This window comes from Lipophrys pholis (assembly GCF_963383615.2).
Source record: "Lipophrys pholis genome assembly, chromosome: 14".
In the NCBI taxonomy this organism is placed as follows: domain Eukaryota; kingdom Metazoa; phylum Chordata; class Actinopteri; order Blenniiformes; family Blenniidae; genus Lipophrys; species Lipophrys pholis.
In genome coordinates, this window is record NC_137633.1 from 22,068,506 (window position 1) to 22,088,989 (window position 20,484).

Genomic DNA, 20,484 nt, shown 5'->3' on the forward strand with positions numbered 1-20,484 from the left:
ATTTAAATAAAGTTTCTTAAAACCCCTTCAAGTCAGAACACTTCAAATTTCAGTAAAACTTCTAAATCAAGGCCATCGTGGATAATATGTTCTTTTATGATCAGTAGTTGAGGTACAGGTACATTTACTACTGTAACTAAGCTTGTACTTGTCACATGTATTTAGGGGGAAAACAGCTAAAAAATATGTTTTATTACAGCTAAATTATTTGTTCTGGAGTTTGATGATTTTAATTATTCAGTTAACTTTGAAATAAATTTCAAATAATGTTTTTGTGACTTAAGCTAGAAATATAATAAAACCAAACAAAAATGTTAATATTTTAGTTTCAGTGTGAAACGTGTTGAACTGTAAAAAGATAAATAATCTGACAATTAGAACAAAACAAAACCCCAAAATAGTTGTAAACCATCTTTATTATCATTTAGTAGTAGTTTTTTTTTACAGTAAAAGAACACCGATAAAGACGAGCAATAAACTAGACATGAAGCTGATCAGGACCACAAACACAAATAAAAACAAGACAAGTAGACGTTCAAACTATGTTCAGTATTTACAGAGGAGTTCAGCCCTTCTGAACTTTGGAGATGAGTTCGTCACAGAGCTTGGTGAGCTCTTCAGCTTCTTTCCCCTGTGAGAAGCAGAGCGGCGTTAGGAGGAAAACTTCACAGGTGAGACGCAGCACGTCGTGGAGTCGTTCACTCACCTTCTGGTCGAGGTTCTTCTCCAGTGACTGAACCTTCAGCTGCTCGCGGCGCAGCTGAGCCTGAAGCGCAGAGACTTCAGCTTTGAACGACCCTCGCACCTCAGCGATCTCTGCATTCGCTCTGAGGAGGAAGAATCAGAATCCGGTCAGTCGCTGCACCTCGGCCGAGACTCCACACCACTTGCAACATGCTGGTGCTGCTTACTGGCCGATTTTCTCCTCGGCGTGAGTTTTGAGGGTCTGATAGCGCTTCTCCTCCTTTTTGATCCTTTCCAGGTAGTCCTGGGCACAGGCCTTCAGGGTCGCTTCATTCTGTGGGAAAGGACAAAGAAAATGATTCCTCGGGAACTCCAGTCTCGTGGTAAACAGCCGGGCTGCTTCTCCCTGTTCTCCGACCTTTTTGTAACCCTCGATAACGTCCTTGTACTTCTCCAGCCTCTTGAAGAGGTCGGAGAATGACCTCTCCAAGGTGTTCAGGTCACTGGACGCTTGCTCCTTCTCCAGCAGGGCGTCGTCGAGTTTGGCCTGGGCCGCCTCCCTCTCCTTCTCCTGTTTAGCTGAGCCACGACAGACAAAAACAACAACATTAAAACAGAGCCACACAACAAACGTCCTGATGTCACATTTACATAAATATCACCTTACCCAACATTTTTGCAATCACGAGCTCAAATTCTGCAATTATCTTCCTGTGAGGTTGGAAAAATAAAACAAACGTGTCAAAAACCTTAAAAGAAAGAAACTACTCTATGAAATGAAGCTCCACAGTTTATGACGCCTCACTCACCTCATTTCAAGACCATCGTCAAGCAGCTTGTTATACTTGGCGCTCCACTGCTCCTCTTTTTCTTTCCCCTGTTTGAGACATTTTTTTATTTATTTCTACAAATTTAAAACTTCTTGTGATTCAGCCATCGGATATATGTGAAATAATTTTAAAAGAGTAAACTTAAGAGTTTGAAGCCTCGTGGACTCGTTAAGCAAATGAATCTATCAACAACAATTGCTCAAAGTGTGACGGCAAAGCAGTTAGAAATATTAGAATTACATCTCTGGAAGCCAAAACAACTGAAAACATTTTCTAAAATATCAACAAAGCTCATCTGTAGTTCTTTAACTTGATAAATTTAGTACAACTTTGTTCAAAAGCTTTAGGAACAAGATGTTTTTATTTAGTATGGCCAGTCTTGGTAAAGCAGCATCAATCCTCGGTAAACTTGCAGGTTTCACAACTAAACACAGACGATGAGTGTCGGTCGCCTCTCGATCTTCCGTCTCCGACTTCATGATGCTGACAACTGCACTCCACAGGAGGCCACGCCGTTACTTCAAAGACCGACATGAAATGTTTTGTCGCTAGGCTTTTTAAAAATAATTTGATGAGAAGAAATACAAAACAGGCAATTTATGCCGTGAAAGTGTTCAACCTGCTGCATGCGAGTGCTCTTCTCCAGCGCTTGAAAACTCAGTCAGGTACGAAACACAGAGAAAAACTTCTGAGGTTTAGATCATCTGCTCGTCGGTGTCACAAACATCATTAAAAGTTCAGTTGGACATACTTCTTCCTGCACTTTGGCAATGGCGGCGTCCATATCCTTCTGGCTGTACTTCAGCACTTCGATGATGGCGTCCTCCGTGTTTGCCGGCTGAGGGAAGGCGAGCGGGAGGCCCTGGAGAACTGGAGTCTGACGAGAGGCAGGCATGGCATCAAACAGGATGAATGAAAAATTGTGCCTAAAATGAAGGAACAGTCAGCTGTGGTGGAGGAAGAGGGACTCACTGGTGTCTCAGCATCAACGAGCAGCGTGAATCCATCTTTTTCTGCCATCTGTGGAGTTTCAAGCCTGGATTGTGCAGAAACAAAGACTGATTGTGACCTGGTTGCACTTCACATTCATCTCATTTTGTTTCACCGGACGTTGAACATGATGGCGACGCCATACCGTGGAAGTAACTTCACAGGGGGAGGCACGTTGATCTGAGCGGGTAGGCCTTCCGCCTGCTTCGGGCTCTCCATCAGGAGGGGATCGAACTTTAGGTACAAGGATTGTTTCCTCAGAGCCGACTCTTTGAACTGTTGGCAAAAACCATCACATGACGAAACACTTTCAGGTTGTGCACTTGCAAGTTGAACATTTAGTTGGCATACTTACGCTGCTGCACCCGAACTGCTCCAGGTAGTCGATCTGTCCATCAAAGTCATTTGCCATGACTACAAATAAAGATCACAAGTTCGGACTGTTTCATTTCACAAATACAGTCCAGCTCAACAGAGGAAAGCCTTTGTGGTGTGAAACAATTCTTAAGTCGAAGGAAAATAAACAACTGTACGTTTGTTGAAAATGGCAGTAAGGAAGACTCACAAGTGGTTCCAGGAACAAACTCATTATCGAAGTCGAACATGTTGCACTGGGACTTCAGCTCCGGTGGAGATGGTCCAGAGGTCACAGGGAGACTCTGTGCTGGAGCTTCACATGCACTCAGTGGCTCCTCATCAGCAGCAAGCTTGTGATCATCAGCCTGATAATTGATCAAATAAGTTAGTGACAATGCAAACAACCCAAACAGAAACCGTTTCATAAATGGAGATGAACAGCATTACTATTTTTTCCACTTCGTCAGGAGGGCTGGAGGCTGGTGCGCTCTCTTCAGTGCTGCAGAGGAAACAAAGTGAAGTTATACACAAACTGACAGACAGGCAAAGAAAAAAGATCATTTCTGGACGTTGATGGGATGTATTGCTGTACCATGGTGGTGATGCAGCTTCCTTCTCCACAGAAATGTTGGTTTGATCTGGAATATCAGCCTCGGTGAGAGAAGGTCTGGATTTCTCACTACACATCGGAGAATTGCTGATCTTGGTTTTTGTGCCAAAAGGATTGAGATGCGGGTCGTCAAACTTTTCCAAGTCAAATGAGTAGGCACTTTTGAGAACGGGAGTATCTGCAGCATCTGCAGCATCTGCAGCTGCAGGTTTCTGTGGAGCCTCTGCTGCAGGTTTGATGTCAGACACCGGTTTGGCCTCTTTGGCTTTCAGACCAGGAGGCCGCTTGCCTAATCTCTTGGGTGGTGGTTTTTTCTTGACCTCACCGTCCTCACTGAAATTAAACTCAAGTTTGAGCGGTGCCTCAGTAGGCTGGGGGTCTTCGGCCGGAAGCAGGGCAGTACTGGCAGATACTGGAGCCACATCAGCAGGGGGATCTTCTACGGGCTTAACAATCACCTCTTGGGCTAACTCCGGCGTTTTGGTAATAATCTCAGGTTTCCGCTCTTCTGAAGGAGGATGCTCATTTGACAACTTTCTCTCAAGAACCGGTGAATTCTGTATTTTAGAGCCACCGGTCTGGAAAGGGTCGATTGCGTCAAGGTTATCAAAATCCAACGCATAGGAGCCTTTTGTTGGGAGCGGAGCGTCCTCCAGAAAACTCCCCGACGGTTTGTCTTGAGCGGTGTCAGAGGATGTGTCAGCAGACTGTGGCGTGGCTGTGGATGAATCTTGATCCTCGGCCATCAGGACCTTGACCACAGTGACCACACTGCTCTCTGTGGAGCTGATGTCCTGTGTGACTTCAGCCAGGGAGTTTTCTAAAGACGGCATGAACGGTAGCGTCTCATCAAGGGCCGATTCCATTTTTGTTGGCTCTTCCAAGACATTTTCTCGTGTTGGTAGAGGCTCAGGGTGACCTGTAGGAGGGCTTTCAGTAGCAGGCTTCGTGGGAGAAAAGGTCATCTTGTTAGACCCCTGAAAAGGATCAAGAGAATCCAGGTTGTCAAAATCCAGATGGTAGCCACCCTTGCTTTGAATGGGCATGTTGTCATCAGGATAAGACGAAGGCTCTGTGAAAAAGGTCAAGAAGAAGGTCACAATAGTCTTGCTTTCCAAGCAGTGACAAATGAGAGGAATAGTTACGTTTAGATAACACACCTTGACTGGGCTGCTGGGTGGCTTCCTGTGGCAACGTACTGCAAACAAATACACAAAATGAGAGTCCTGCACATTTTAAATAGTACAATTATTCATTTGAAAGCAGATCAGTGCACAAGATTTGGTACTTACGTCGAATTATCCAGACTTAAGGACTGCATTGCATTTAAACACTCGTCCACGCTCAACATCCTGACGGACTTGCTGGGAGACAGAATTCTTTTCGTCACAGGATCTCTTCTAGGGGTCTGAAAACAGACCTGCACAAAACATTTAAAAAATCAGTTTGCGCATAAATATTACCAGTATAAAACATTTTCCATTTCGTCACACTTAGAAACATAATTTACAATACAAGTCAGTATAGTAGGGATGTCAAACACACAGCCGGCTGGTTAAATTACAATGGTATGAAATCTGCGAGAGCAAGTTTGTGATATGACACAGAAATCATTCAGACTGAAAAGCAACAGGCTTTAAAGGAAATACTGAACATGTCAGAAAGTGCCCTTACTTTTTTGCACTCAAACAAAAATGTACAATTGTCTGTTTATATGCCATTATATTTTTATAATCTGACTGACAGTATAATGGCATGTTTGTAGTATATAAACAAATTTTACGGAGTTTGACACTCCTGCGGTGGATGATGTGAACATGTGATGTAGAGTTCGTTTCCTAAGTGTACAATCATTCCATTGAAAGATAGTCAGAGGTGGGCTGCATTTAGAGAAATGGCTAACTCAGTGTAGTGGAACATGTGTTTTGTTCTCAAGGACAAAAAAGGAAATTAGATGCGACGACAAACGCAAGTTTCTAATTCTATAAACCTGCAACCTTTACCACAAAAAGAGCCACATTTGCCCCCCCCCGACCTATTGAAAAGTAAAAAAACAAAAACAAAAAACAAAAACAACTCAATCCTCTTATAAAATATAAATATAAATCTTGAGGAGGAAACAAACTATATTTATGTTAAGTTCAAGTGTGAGAAATCCAGGAGAGGTGAACATTTTACTCTATGACATAATGAAACATTCTTATGTTCATGTGACTGCATCTCAACATGTACATTACGTGCAATTTTGTAAAAGCAACGGGAAGCGACTATAAAGAGCCCTGCTCTTGCTGTTCATATACCTTCATCCCTTTGGGCACTGTGTTGATGGACAGGTTCTCAGACTGGCGCAGGATGGACGGTCTCCCAGTTGGCTGATCCAGAGCAAATATATCGTCACTTGAGCTGCTGCTGATGCGCTTTACTCGGGGACAGACACCCCAATTTTCATCGTTCACGTCGACTGAACTCATCCTGTAAACGTGGAGAAACGAAATGTTGAGTGTGAAAGAGGCGTCACTCTGAAAGCTGCACTCAGCTGATAAGACACTGTTGGTGTCTGAGGAGTGTGAAGAGATAAATATGATAGAGTTAACGCAAGAATCAAGGCCTGAGTAAATCAGTCAGTTTAGCAATGTTTGTTTAAGTACTGATAGACTTTGAAGGTTTGTGGGTAAAATTTTGGAAAGTCGTATTTTATTCAAAAGTGAACAATGATGACAAAGCAGCGTTTGAAGCTAAATATACTGGGCATCAGTGTACAAGTTGTCAAGAAACGTAGGACACTCAGTGGAGCAGTTACACAGTTTGATCACCAGATGGCACTGACAAGCTGTTTTGTTTTTTCAAACACCGCCCAATTTAGTTCAATTTTAAAAGGGTTTTGTTTTTGCGGAAACAGCCTGCAGTCCAAACGTCTCTGAACTTGGAAAAACTATACTGAATGCATCTATTGTTCACGAAGTCTGAAAGCCACGAAACTAGAACTAACCTACCACGGAAGTGTAATAAACTGATCGGTGTATAGTTGTTTCTCGTCGTTTTCAATAGGCATCAGATTGCAATAATGCTATATTTCTATAATATTATGTATTCTAAGTGGGGGCGCAAAATATGTCACATGAAATACAAATTTCCAAGATACTGAACTGGATAAAGTCTCCATGCAGGTTTCATGCTCTGTATGCCAACTTGTTGGTTGGAACTATATTTCCCTGGTGTGTATTAGTTTAGTCACCATTTGCTTGAGTGTGCCCTGATTTGACTGCAGGAAGATTGACTTCGGAGTTATTTTCAAATCACTTTGACACCTTTTTCAGGAGCCATATAGTCTGAACGAGTCCATTGTAATAAATATGTGTGAATCAGGAAGACGGACATTGATTGAGCAGTTATGGCACAGATGGCAGCTTTAACATTTGAATAATTTCAAATAACATGGTGGACTGACATTATAGTTTACACAACTAGCTCACGTTTTCACTTCAGTTAACGCCATCAAGAGAAGTTGAAGTATTAAAAGTTATAATTACATACCAGGATGTACATAATGAAAACAATCAACCACGCAGTGGTGAAGACAGTGTCTCTTCCATGCTATGCTCGCAAATGATTAGATGATTTGAGTTTACTTTAAACTTCCATAATCTTAAGATTATTAGGAAATGTCTTAATCTTTATAACATTAAACACACTTTCTAAAAAGACACCCACTGAGGTTTAGCTGCTTATTAACACGAACAGATTCGTATTTATTTAACTAGAGTTTGAAGTTAGCGACAGCCTCGTCAGTCAACAATGAGCGTTCCAACTCGAGGTGAACTTAACGTCAAGTTGGTTTTTTTTATGTCATATTTTAAAACCTGAAAACCTCTGCTTCTTCTCCATACTGTCTACAAACACCCACCTGTTAAAAAAAAAAAAGCCGTTGATGGGCGAAGTTATCAGGTATTTCCGTCAAATGAAGAAGTTGAGATGCAACGTTTCGGGTGAATCCTCTATGAGCCGCAGCCGTTTGGATTTTAAAACTCCACAGACCAGCCAATCAGATCGCCAGAAAACGACGCAAACAGCCAATCAGGTTTAAGCATGAATATGCGTCATTCTGCGGCTGCGCATTGACAATTTGTTGTAGGAACTTTATTAGTAAGACAGAAAGGGAACAAAACAAAAACTACATTGGGAGTGGAAGAAGCTGCTATCTGAAAACAATTTGAGAAAAAATTGGGGGGAAAAAGTACAAAATCGACCGTTTTGTAATTAAAGACAGACGTCTAAACCAGACTTAAAGTAAGATTAAACAAATACAATTAATTTGAAAAAAGTAAATGGATAAGTAAAATAAACATCTAACATGAACTGGATAAAGCCGTACATAGATGGATGGATGGATTGATGGATAGATGGATGGAATTAAATTAAATAAAGAATTTAGCCGCTGGTGTTTGTTTATGTCATGCGGCAGGAGGCGCTGTGCTCTCTAACAGCTGCTGTGATCCGCATAAGAAGAAGAAGAAGAAGAAGCTCCACCCCTGCAGAGCTGAGCTGCCCGCCAATTTCAAAGGATGTAAACAGTTTCCTCTTCTGCCTCGACATGCGATAAACTGACTTTATTCCACCTCCCAACGCCGAATATCTCTGTCAGCAATGACTTCCAGTAGAAAAGGTAAACACTAAAACGCTAACAAGGAAGCTGTATGCATCAGGAAAACTCTGCCGCCGTCTTACGTTAGTTTGTAATGTCAGTGCAGTTAAGCTAACACGATCATTGTTGACCTAAACTCCGCTGCTTCATAACAGACGTTATTCTAAGTTGACGGTGGTCGATTAACCAGATGGCAAATGTTTAACAATGTTGCTGCTTTGTTGACAGGATCGTGCGATTCATCGCAGCTTGCTGCCAGGTAATCAGTGCCATTTCACACAATACGCAGGCTGCTGCACGGCTGTCTGCGCAGAATACAACAAATACCTTTTTTTCTTCCAAGATGTCAGCTAGTTTCAGTGTTCCGTAATACAAATGCCAGTGAACGTTTCACAAGGACACATAGCAGACTCCATTGTACTATCAAAGTTAAATACACTATTAACTGTTTGATAGCTGCGGCCTCGACTGCTGAGAAACTACACGATAGTCCAGTCAGCGCCCTGCTCAGTTAATACATGTATGTATTTTCATGTTCGTATGACTGAGAACCAGTGGTGGATAATTGGGTTGCTTCCATCTAATCGACACAACAATCTGGTTTTGAAATATGTAAAGGTTTTAGGCTGAATGGAATTCCTTGTAACCCAAAAATAGTTCTTCAGATATGAAAAAAATAAACAGCTGTAATTGACTCATTTGTAGTTTTCAGTAAACTAAACACTTGTTTTGAGGTAAAGCAGCTGTGATAAACTGTTTCATCCTCTGTAACACAGTTAACATATGTCATGACTGTGGATGTTTCATTGGGTTACAGCAGCGAAACTGATTCCATCAAAGTTTTCGTTCGAGTGCGACCTCTGACCCAGAGCATGGGGCTGACCACAGATGGAGATCAGAATCTGTGCCTCACGGTCACCTCCCCAAACACCATCCGCCTACTCTCCAAACCAGAACCACGGACTTTCATCTACGATCATGTTGCAGACATGGACACATCTCAGGTTGAACATGAATGTACCACTGGATTATGTCAGGGGTGTCTAAAAAAAAGAAAAGGGTTCTGGGACAAAATCAGCCCACCATAGGGTCCAATGTGGCATGCTGGGATAACCTTGCCATATATTACATTAGATTTCTATAGCGTTGCTAGTATTTACATACTGAGGATTGTAGTGTTGTGTTACAGATGGTAAACAGAATGCAATGCTGAGACCTGAGCCGACAGATCAGCGATCCAGCTGCATCAGATAAGCAACAACACCAAAGCCACACAGTGATGTGAAGGCTAAAAAACGTGTATGCTGAATGCTGCAAATTAAGGACCTTTCAGTGTATTATCCACCACGGGGCACCATAAACTTGGTCAGGTTTTGTAAAAAAAACAAAAAACAACAACCCCCCCCCCCCCCCCCCCCCAAAAAGTCCAATGAAAACTCATTGTTATTGTATTCATACTTCTTTGCACTAACAAAGGGAAAACATATGGAGTGGTCCTTAGCTTTGTACTTAAAGTTTATTATGCCATGATTTTACACGTCCGGCTTACTTGAGATTGTTGCGATGTTTGTAGCCCCTCGATAAAAACGGGTTTGACACCCCTGACTTAGGTGAGAATTTATAGCCCAAATGACTAATGACACAGTGCTTGTGTAATCTTTTCTTGTCAATCCTCAACAGGACTCTGTATTTTCCTGTGTGGCTAAGAATATTGTTGAGTCTTGTATGAATGGATATAATGGTACAATATTTGCCTAGTAAGTACTTTTTTTTTTTTTAAATACCTATATGAACAAAAACAAATGTCAGACTCTCTGTATTGTGTTGTGAAGTGCTTTCCCTTTCATGTCTTTAATGAAATTCTGTTTTACTTTTGCAGTGGACAAACAGGCTCAGGAAAGACCTTCACTATGCTTGGTGAGTTTATTGCGTGTTCCTCCTCAAATTGTGACTGATGAACAAATAATATAACTTAAGTTACGCCTTTTCTCTCGTTAGGACCGTCTGATCTGGATAACTTCACACATGAACTAAGGGGCGTAATTCCTCGAAGTTTTGAGTACCTGTTCTTTCTCATTAACAGAGAAGTTGAAAAGGTTAATACTTCATCTTCACAAATTCATTTCCAATCTGAATAAAAAACCTGTTTTCTAATTTCTGCTTTCTCCCCCCCAAAAAAAGTCTTCCCAGTCAAAGAGTTTCCTTTGCAAATGTTCATTTATTGAGATCTACAATGAACAAATCTATGACCTCCTGGACACGGCGTCCGCCAGCCTTTTCCTCAGGGAGAACATCAAGAAGGGCATGTTTGTTGAGGGAGCTGTGGAGAAGTTTGTGAACTCAGCTGCTGAAGCCTATCAGGTATATGTTTTTTAGTCTTTACTTTCACATGTGGAAGTCTGGCGGACTTAATGTTTGGTAGCTGACTCAGTTTGAGCATATGGAACATGTCTTTGAAAACACAGGTGCTGTCGATGGGCTGGCGCAATCGACGTGTGGCGTCCACATCAATGAACCGAGAGTCCTCACGATCACACGCAGTGTTTACTATGACTTTGGAGTCCAAAGAGTCCATCAATGAAGTGGTGAACATCCGCATGTCTCAGCTGAACCTGGTTGATCTGGCAGGGTCTGAGAGACAGAGGGACACACACACGGAGGGCTCCAGACTCAAGGTAAAACTCTACCAGAATACTCCTAACACCACAGGGGTACGTTTTTATTTGTTGTTTGTCACAGCTGTTGTCTACACTGCTTCCCTTCCAGGAAGCTAGCAGCATCAATCGCTCCCTCATGTGCCTTGGCCAGGTGATCATGGCACTGGTGGATGTCTCTAATGGGAAAAACCGCCACATCTGCTACCGGGACTCAAAACTCACCTTCTTGCTCAGAGTAAGGCCCTGGGGATGGGGACTTTGTTAAGTTGCTTTTTGGAAACAATCACCCCATCAGCACAGTGTCCATTAATATTGTGTTTGGTTATTCCAGGATTCACTTGGTGGAAATGCAAAGACTTTCATCATAGCCAATGTGCACCCTGGTTCGAAGTGTTTTGGAGAGACACTGTCCACCTTACAGTTTGCCCAGAGAGCAAAGTTGATCAAAAATAAGGTATCGATTATCAAACAAACCCATAGATCACTTTAAAACTGAGCAGGTTGTTAAGGCGCTTATGAATTAATATTCAGAGCGGTCTGTTACTTCATCAACGTGATATTTTTCTGTCAGGCCGTCATCAACGAGGACACACAGGGAAATGTGAGGCAGTTACAGGCCGAGGTGAAGAAGCTGAAGGAGCAGCTTGCGCTGGTGCTGACGTCTCAGGGAGTAGACTGTGGCAGAGTTGTATCACCAGAAGGAGCTGAAGTCACTGCAGGTAACTATATGCAGATCAACCAAACGTGAACCTTACTTTCAGCTAATTGACGCATATTTGGAATTTAATTTCATGGGTTTTTCAAAGGAGGTGAAGATGTTCAACGTGATTTGTTGTATAAAGCAAAGTTCATGGCTGCAGTTCGTCTGTGGAGAAAGCAGGATGAGGAGAAAAGGGTATGGAACATATATTCTAGGACTTTTTTTTAAGGGAAGAAATATTGTTATTGTAAGGAAAAGTCATGTTTTGTTGGAATCTACTCAGATCCTTCTCAGGAAGGTGGCTCAGCTGGAGGAGGCCTGGACGCAAAAGGACAAATTCATTCACTCCAGCAGAATGATCATCAAATTTCGTGAGGACCACATCTCACGCCTTGAGAAAAAAGTGAAGGCCGGACAAAGCACACTGTCAGAGGAGGAGTCTCAGGCTTTCATAGACCGGCTGAAGAAAGAGATTAAGATCCTGAGAGATCAGGTAAAAGCTATCTGACACAGTGCCTATGCCTGATTTGCAGAAAATTGAAAACATTATCAGTTTGGATGCCAAAACATTCTTTATTCTTCCAGGGTTCTCATGAGATGCTCCAACACTTTTACATGTTCATCCAAAAAAATAATCAAATGACTTTGCTTTGTACTGCAACACCAGTATTTTTGGTAGAGATTCACTAACAAATGATGATTACTACTGCTGTTTTAGTTTATCTCTACTCTTCCTGCTTCTTGTGCCAAAACTGTTTCAAAAGTAGGTGTTATGCCAAATTCTGCATGACAGCTGACCATTGCATCCATCTCATGTGAGCTGGTTCAGGAGGACACATGCAGTTGAAAATGGCAAACATTCGTCATGACTGATTATCTCAAACCAAAATCATAGAATCACCTAATGAGTACTTCAGTCATTATATGGATCAAGGCCGGCCTGAAAGATCGGCTAACTTATCACATTGACACTACGATAATACAGCTATAAATATGTCGGATTAATGTACCATAACTTGTCCAACACTGGCTCCTGGCCATATTTATCTAGTAAAAGCTAATTATCTTTATAAATAATCTTGATGTCTTAGTCTTCACTTTTTTTGAACACATCTGCCATTTCAGGTTGAACATCATCCAAAGATGACTCGCTATGCTGCAGAAAATTACAGCCTGAGACAGGAGAACCGTCAGCTACGTTCTCTTGAATGGGTGATCAAAGCTGAAGAGGTTGCAGCTCAAGTTGCTGCTGAGTTGGAAGAAGCTTTCCAGAAGGTTCTGGAGTCAGAGGGTCTTACAGATGGTAAGTCATTACAGAAGTGACGGTACTATAAAATAGGAGGAAACGGATTTCAGTTATCGTTTTCCTCCAGGTACAGTTGTTCCCTCAGCTTCCGTGGCTACAGATAACGCGGCTACAATCGAGAAACTGAATGCTAAACTGCTTCAGAAACAGACGGACTTCACAGCTGCTCTTCAAGCCTTCGATGAGTACAAAGAAGTCACCAAGTAAGGACTTAATTTAATGAGGAAAATCACTCTACACAGCACATCGACTGTCCTGAAATGTTCATTACGTATTCAACAAACCTCAATTCGATACTGAATTGTTGTATAATTCCATTTGGTGCTTTGTGCTGCAGCAAACAGATATCTCAGTTGGAGGCTGATAAAAGATATCTTGACAAGTCCAACAAGCATTTGGAGAACATTTTGAAGGCCACACACGATCATAAAAACCATGAGGTTTCTGAACTGAACAGAATTCACGTTGAGACTTTAAAGGTGAGTCCAGGTCGAAAGAAGCTGTTGTTCCATCACTTTAAACCTATTTTGACATATCCATGATCTTTCTCACCCACTAATATAAAACCGCTTCCATCAAACCAGATTCTTAGCACACCCACCAAAGCATACAACCTGCGATCGCGACTCGTGCCTCTGTCCAGCCCGGAGCACCTGAATGGGACAGAGTGTCATCCAGATGACATCTGGGCTGAGGAGCCTCCGTCAGACATGGCTGAAATGGCCTTGACAGAGGAACTGAGACACGTCCAGGTAAAGCATTGACAGCTATTCTCAATATAGACATGCCAGAGGAGTCTTCCTGCTGTCTAATATCAATTCTCACGTGTTCCCAGGAAAATGCGAGTAATGTGCAGACGCAGCTGAATGAGGAGGAGCTGAAGAACAGCAGATTGATGCAGCAAATTGCCAAACTTGAGGAGCAGATTGTTGTGATGTCTCAAGAGTTGGAGAGCAAAGATCAGGTCTGAAATCTCAATCAGTCATTAAAAAGGAAGGGCTTTAAGAAAGTCAACATGCTCTTTATTTTTCTGATCTGGCTTTCATGTAGCTACTCGCAACCGAGAGAACGAATAGGAACCACGATCATCTCACCGTTCAAGAAACTATTAACAACCTGCAACAGAGCCTTCAATCTGAACAGCAAGCCGCAGAAGGTAAGGCCTCGATGTTTGTCCTGAGCTTTTCAAACCTGTAGCTTCCCCACAGATTGATGTATCTGCCTTTCCTCTCCTGTCAGTTCTGAGGACTGAGATCCGTGATCTCCGCTTGGTGCTGGAGTCGTCCGATAAGGAGCTGGAGTCTGTGAAGAACGAGTTAAAAGAAGGGCAGAGTGAGCAGCAGAGAGAGATGAACCAGCTCTCCAGCAGTCTGATCACCACACAGCTCCAACTCGACAAAGTCCAGTAAGCCCGAGTCTTAACCAGAGGTGTCAGACTAATTTTAGTCGGGGACAACATACGTTAAATGTCATCTTTTTGAGGCCATCCCCAATCAATCCCTCGTACATGAATTAGAAACAGCAGTTACATTTATGAACTCCAACTGTGAATTGTAACTATAAGTTTTTTCAACCTGTAATCCTGTAGCCTGTTTGGACCCAGTGGTGTTCCGGCTTCGGTCTACTCTGTTGTTCTCTTCTCGGTTGAGTTTGTTGATGTGCTCACACCCTGGTTATTCCAGCCTGGAGTGGGAGCAGCTTCTTGAGCAGCATCGGGTTCTGCAGGATTTGTTCGACCAGCTGCAAGCCGAGGCCAAATTCGATGCTGATCAGGCCAAAGTGCAGATGAGCGCCAGCCAGCAGGAAATTCAAGAATTGAAGACACGGGTCATGGTGAGCAAACTCTTCAAATACTTACTGTTTTGTGTGTGTGTTTGCTGTAATGGACCACAGAAAATGTACAATCTTCTCTCTTATTTTTCTTCTTCTGTAGGAATTAAATAGTTCTTTACAAACTGAGGAAGAGCGAGCAAACACTCTGATTGCTCAGCTAAAAGAAAACAAAGAAAGCACATCAAAGTGAGTTATTGCTTTTTTATTCATTTGTATTTAAGATTACTCTTGTATTAACTTGGCTCTCTGTTTCTTTAGAGAACTGATTGAAACTGTGGAGCAGAATGCACAACTCAAAAAACGAACCTCTGATTTGACGGCACAAAATGAACAGCAGGTCAGTTTTCCTGCATTTTCTCACAAAGGTAGTGTTACAGTAATCCCAGCTCAGTGGGTTAACCTGGTTGTCTTGTTTTTTTATTTTAAAGAATTCCAAACTTGTAGATCTTGAGCAAAACCTCACCTCTGCCCACGAAAGAATCAAAAGTTTGGCGCAGAAGACTGAGCAGGACAGCGTAAGCCTTCCTCATCTTCATTCGTTAAAGTTTCAGTGTGTCTGCTGCTCGCCTGATACAAACATTTGTGTTGTTTGACAGGATGTTGTTTTGGATCTGATCCACCAAACCAGGGACCTGCGCAGTGAACTGAGTCAGAAGGATCAGACCATTAGCCACCTCACTGAAGATTTCAAAGACACCATGGTATTCCTTCTAGTGAACCCTTTGTCCATCTTACATAAGTTCTCTCCCATTTTATTTCCGGTCATATTGGTTTGATGTTTGGATCAGATGATAACAGCAACACTGTCTTTTCTCTGCCAGGCAAAATATAATGCTGCCTGCCTTGAAAGGGAAGACATCAGAGAACAAAACTGCAAGATGCAGACCGAAATGAGCGACCTGAAGTTATCTTTAGAAAAGAACACGGCATCAAACAGAATAGAGGTGATTTATTTTCTGAAGACTGTGTCCTAAATTCATGTTAAATAATCTAGTTTCACATCTTAATTGCGTGATGACATAGAAAATGCTTAAACAGCCGTCTCGTCTTCAGGTCGAGGTATTGGAGGAGGAGGTTGTTTATGCCACTGAGGAGGTTGAAAGACTCACAAAGGTCTTGGATGAGCAGAATGGTCTCCTCCAAGCAGCTCAGGAGCAAACAGCCCAGAAGGAAGCCATCATACGGGATCTGAAGGAGAAGGTGACGCTCCTCTGTCAAATATCTGCACAAAGAGTGAACAGACAATCGTTACTGTGGGAAAAATCAAAGAGCATCTTAATGAAATCCCTCCTTTCAATTCAGGTCCAACAACAGCAGGATGCAGTGGAGAAAACGGTCACAAGTGAGATTTTCAAACCTCTCACTGAGCCGACAGTCACTCCGAAATCATTACTTCTGGTAAAAACTTGCCTATTTATTCATCCAATAAACATCTTTTATTGAGGTTTTGCACCCACGTGACTAAGTGACATCACAAACCGTTGTGCCGCCATTTTGGACGTGGAGGTATTGGTAAACACAATTAATCACAAGTAAACAATATAAAACAGCAATTAGGAGTTCATCCATCCATCCATCCATCCATTGTCCTCCGCTTATCCGGTGCCGGGTCGCGGAGGCAGCAATCTAGCAGGGATGCCCAGACTTTCCTCGCCCCACACTTCCTCCAGCTTCTCCAGTTGGACCCCGAGGTGTTCCCAGGCCAGCCGAGAGACATAGTCCCTCCAGCGTGTCATAGGTCTGCCCCGTGGCCTCCTACTGGAGGGACATGCCCGAAACACCTCCCTAAGGAGGCGTCTGGGGGCATCCGAAACAGATCCTCGAGCCACTTCAGCTGGCTCCTCTGGATGTGGAGGAGCAGCGGCTCTACTCCGAGCTCCTCCCTGGTGACTGAGCTCCTCACCCTATCTCTAAGGGTGAGCGCCCAGCCACCCTACTGAGGAAACTCATTTCAGCCGCTTGTATCTGGGCTCTCCTTCTTTCGGTCAGGACCCAAAGCTCATAACCATAGGTGAGGGTAGGAACAAAGATTGACCGCTAAATCGAGAGCCTCGCCTTTTGGCTTAGCTCCTTCTTCACCACCACGGACCGATACAGCGACCGCATAACTGCAGACGCTGCACCGATCCGCCTGTCGATCTTCGCCCCCACTCGTGAACAAGACCCCGAGATACTTGAGCCGCCATTTTGGACGTCGAAGTATTGGTAAACACAATCGCAAGTAAACAATGTCACAAAACAGCAGTTAGAAGTGATACATGAGTTTTTAAATGCGTTAGATAGGTCGGCAAACCACACAGTAAAGCTGTCCACAGCTGTGAGTTGTATGGATTGAGAATATAAGCGGAGACATGTTGATAAACTGACACAGTTGGTGACAGACAACTCTTATCGGTTCCCTCCTGGTATGTTTACTGAGCAAAGTTAGTCTCCCTGTGTCTCAGGACCACGGTCTGGACACTCGGACAGGAGGGACTAACTCCGGTAATTGAACCATAAAAACTGTCCACTCAGAAACAAAATACCAACCTGATATGAAATGGGCTCTGCAGAGGCAGGAGTCTTTAGTTGTCTCCCAGCCTTGCCTCTTCACATCCATCCCTCTTTTCTCTCAGGGTCAGCAGGGAAATGATAAAATGAGAGGGATGAATAGGTTTCCTGCCTGTTGGTGCAGCGTATATCTGATATCTGATCAAATTATGCCTGAAGTGTGACTGTTTAGCCAGTTGTTTGCGGTCGGGGGACGACCCTGTAGTAGCGCTAGACCTCTGATGTCACATGACAAACCTCAATACCGTTTAATCAAACTTAGGTTTGCGGGGCCTGGAGCTAAACACAGAGGGACAGTCCGTCACATACACTCACATCCACACCTTCAGTCTTTAAAGACAACAGTCAACCTACAAAGTGCCCAGGGAGAATATGCAACACAGAAAAGCCCAGACTCTAAGTGGGGACATGTTCGCTGTTAAATGTTATTCCTTTTTTTCCATTTTTCAGACACCTTGTACCCCAGGAAGCAGGAGGCACGTGTCTGAGATCCTGCAGAGCCAAGAGCGAGAGCTGGAGAACAGGCGCTCCTCCATGATGACCATGGAGGTCCTCTTAATGGAGCTGAATGCTGAAAGAACCGCCAAGAACGAGGAAATCGAACGGCTTAAGGTAGATTTTTACACGAAAGTCAACCAAACCTGTATTAGTTTGTGATTATGCTCATTTTGACCGCTAATCTTTTGGTGCCCTCATTGTTCTATTATTGATATTTCAGTATGTCGACATACTTTGAATTCCATCTGTTGTCGTTGTGTATCTCTACTCTAGGTGCAGTTGTCTGAAAAGGAGATGGTCCGAATGGAGATTCAGGGTTTGCTTGATGCGTTTTACGTCAAGCAGACCAACTCCACACAGAATGGAAATCAAAATGGGTTGAGTTTTTATTTCATTTTTTTTTTTTTTTTCCTTCTTTTTAATGAGGTTGTTCTGTCCACTGTCATCCCCTCTCCAGGGTTCCTGGAATAATCCAAATGAATATCTTGTTGTGTTTCAGTGAGGCGTTGAATGATGCCATCAAACGGTCCATGCTTAAAGAGCTGCGGGAGGAGAGAGCAGAGAAGGTACATTCGCGCAGTTTTCAGTAGATTTAAATGAAAGAGTAAAAAATCTGCTTCAATAGAAAGATTTTTACACTCAAAACATGTCAATGGTGTAAAATCTACAACACGCGTGGGTTCCACCTTGTTAAAAGTATCAGTTGTTCAAACTATTATGACCAGAAGTGAAGCTCAGCTTGAGTTCAGATGATTGATCCGACCATTGGTCATTCAGGTCATCGTACGTACATCTGCACCATGAAGCAGGGCGCTACGTGTCCTGAAGCATTTCTCTGAATATCATCGGCTCATAATATGTAGGCATGAGATCAATAAATACAAGAGAAGCAGCTCCTCCCACCACCACCACCACCACCACACTCCACTGATGCTTGGATGTTCTTCTCCAGGCTGCTGTCTTGTCATCAAACTGATAAAGGTCGATCTTTGTTCCATTGGTCCATTTGATGCGGCTCCAGAACTTCAGACTTTAATTTACTTTAACACTTTAATTCCTGCTTTTAAAGGCTCGTCAATGTCTCCACCCTGTTGTGAACCTTCTACATTCACTTTGCAGAGGTCTTTTTTATTTCCTTTGACACAGACAAGCCGACCTCCAGGAGATTCTTCTTAAACTTACCAAGTTTGACCTGAAGAAAAAACCTTCTTCAGTCATTTACCACCTTTTTTTTTTTTTTTTTTTTCTGGGTTTCTTAGTGTTGCTGAGCACACCAGGACATTTCTTTCTTTCCACACCTTTTAATTCTCCCTCACGAGTTTGTTTAGTTTATCAGCCTGATGTTCTCTTGCTTCACTGAGTGACACAACTATTACCTGAAGTCCAGAAATTTTATATCCTCCATTATCCAATTAGATAAAGAGGGAGTTACTCTTATCGGACCATGAAACATCCAAGCTGACAATTGTTCCTCAAAAAAGTGGAGGCCACATGTCATAGATGTATCTAATACATCGTTTACCTGATTTGGGTGTAAATACCATACAGATATGAATGTTTGTTTTCATTGTGACTTCTGTTTGAATGAATTCCTCGACAGAGCAAAATGATGCAGAAGCTGTCCGATGCTCACATAAGGTGAGTTTGTGCAGGAGGCCGCTTTGTTGACTATCCTGACGTTGTCACTGATGTTTGGTGAGCAGCTGCATTTTTCCTTTCTTCTTTGCATCAGAATGCAGACACAGGAGTCCATGTTGGCTCAGTCTCAGACCTGCGTTCAGGAGCTGACCACAGAGCTGAGGAACCGCTGCCTGGAGCTGAGAGACAGCAATCTGCGGGTGCAGGAGGAGCAGAAGCTGCTCCATGTGAGTTTCTCTCTCGAATTTCACTTTCTAAGTGAAAATATTCAATGATTTTACTGCGTTTCAGTTCTGATGGAAACAAATGCAGCGCAAACTGACGGGGAGCGGCTGGCTGATTTCTGTCAAATATTTTCTTTCCTGCAGGAGAACGAGGTTCTCCGGAATCAAAACATCAAGCTGTCGGAAGAAAACGGAAAATTGGTGGGACACAAGAACCACAAACAGAAGATCGAATATTTGGTCAAACTCAAAAAGGACAACACCCAACTTCAGGAGGTACATTACATTACCCTCTAAACCAATAGATGATGTAATATCTGATCACTTGACCTGCTCATAATATAATATACATTTCCTTGTTTGTTTTTTTTCAGGAAAATGAAAAGCTCCGGGCAGAGATTTGCTCATTGAAAGAGAGCGGTGGATGCCCTCAGGAGATTATGTGAAGCTCTCATCTGGAACTGAACAGTGAACGTCTTCCCAGGTTTATTTTGCTCTTGAAAAGTAACGGTAGTGTAACAGCTAAAACATTCTCATTTGTTATTTGGGTTTTTTTCTGTCACCTGTGATACAAGTTATGTAATTTTACCTCTTATTATGTTTTGATGGAGTTCAAGCTGTGACAAAAACCTCCATTGGTGCAACTCCACCTTCGTTTAATCTATATGTCAGTACCTATTTTTTCGCAGTGGTCTCATACTGCATGTTTGTGTCTGTAATTTTTTCATGCTTATATCTGTTGTTAATGAGTCTGATTTTTATAGGATTTCTTTTTTTGGGGGGGGGTCATAGTAGGCAGATATTAAATCCTCAATATTGTAATAAAAAATATTTCATTCCCAGGAAGTCTGACTGTGAGATTATATCTTCATGATATGTTTTTTGAGAGAAAAGCTCATTTATGTTCCTGAGATATTCCGTCTGTTCATCCTGTCCCCAGAGGCAATTTAGGGTCACCAATTACA

General features: G+C 42.6%; 2 protein-coding genes across 2 annotated transcripts; one reads left to right on the forward strand and one right to left on the reverse strand.

Annotated features, from left to right (window-relative positions):
* Window positions 1-399: 399 nt before the first annotated feature.
* Window positions 400-7,500, reverse strand: tacc3 (transforming, acidic coiled-coil containing protein 3). The gene is made up of 17 exons (XM_080480115.1): window positions 7,376-7,500; window positions 5,772-5,943; window positions 4,764-4,891; window positions 4,632-4,669; window positions 3,454-4,543; window positions 3,309-3,360; window positions 3,070-3,226; window positions 2,860-2,918; window positions 2,650-2,780; window positions 2,487-2,550; window positions 2,266-2,391; window positions 1,494-1,561; window positions 1,352-1,395; window positions 1,103-1,263; window positions 912-1,018; window positions 707-827; window positions 400-631 (listed from the first exon to the last, which is right to left on the reverse strand). Exons 2-17 carry the CDS (start codon window positions 5,940-5,942, stop codon window positions 566-568), a joined length of 2,583 nt encoding a protein of 860 aa, XP_080336241.1. The 5' UTR covers window position 5,943; window positions 7,376-7,500; the 3' UTR covers window positions 400-565.
* A 502-nt stretch (window positions 7,501-8,002) lies between these two features.
* Window positions 8,003-20,361, forward strand: kif15 (kinesin family member 15). Its single transcript, XM_080480111.1, has 35 exons — window positions 8,003-8,134; window positions 8,342-8,372; window positions 8,931-9,117; window positions 9,794-9,870; window positions 9,993-10,030; window positions 10,112-10,209; window positions 10,295-10,474; window positions 10,579-10,788; window positions 10,880-11,005; window positions 11,102-11,224; window positions 11,342-11,489; window positions 11,577-11,665; window positions 11,754-11,963; window positions 12,596-12,773; window positions 12,844-12,979; window positions 13,114-13,255; window positions 13,361-13,528; window positions 13,612-13,740; window positions 13,827-13,932; window positions 14,016-14,181; window positions 14,459-14,609; window positions 14,710-14,795; window positions 14,868-14,946; window positions 15,038-15,124; window positions 15,206-15,310; window positions 15,431-15,553; window positions 15,663-15,809; window positions 15,912-16,007; window positions 17,610-17,771; window positions 17,931-18,034; window positions 18,157-18,223; window positions 19,258-19,295; window positions 19,390-19,522; window positions 19,664-19,795; window positions 19,894-20,361. The coding sequence occupies exons 1-35, from the start codon at window positions 8,116-8,118 to the stop codon at window positions 19,963-19,965; spliced, it is 4,143 nt and encodes a 1,380-aa protein (XP_080336237.1). The 5' UTR covers window positions 8,003-8,115; the 3' UTR covers window positions 19,966-20,361.
* The last annotated feature ends 123 nt before the right edge of the window (window positions 20,362-20,484 follow it).

Coding starts and splice junctions, on each gene's coding strand:
- tacc3 (XM_080480115.1), bottom strand. CDS start 5,942: ATGAGTTCAGTCGACGTGAACGATGAAAATTGGGGTGTCTGTCCCCGA. Junction 4,892..5,771: donor CAGTGCCCAAAGGGATGAAG/GTATATGAACAG, acceptor TGTTTTGTGCAG/GTCTGTTTTCAGACCCCTAG. Junction 2,392..2,486: donor TCGTTGATGCTGAGACACCA/GTGAGTCCCTCT, acceptor GCCTCTCGTCAG/ACTCCAGTTCTCCAGGGCCT.
- kif15 (XM_080480111.1), top strand. Junction 13,256..13,360: donor TTCACGTTGAGACTTTAAAG/GTGAGTCCAGGT, acceptor CCATCAAACCAG/ATTCTTAGCACACCCACCAA. Junction 18,035..18,156: donor CAGAATGGAAATCAAAATGG/GTTGAGTTTTTA, acceptor GTTGTGTTTCAG/TGAGGCGTTGAATGATGCCA.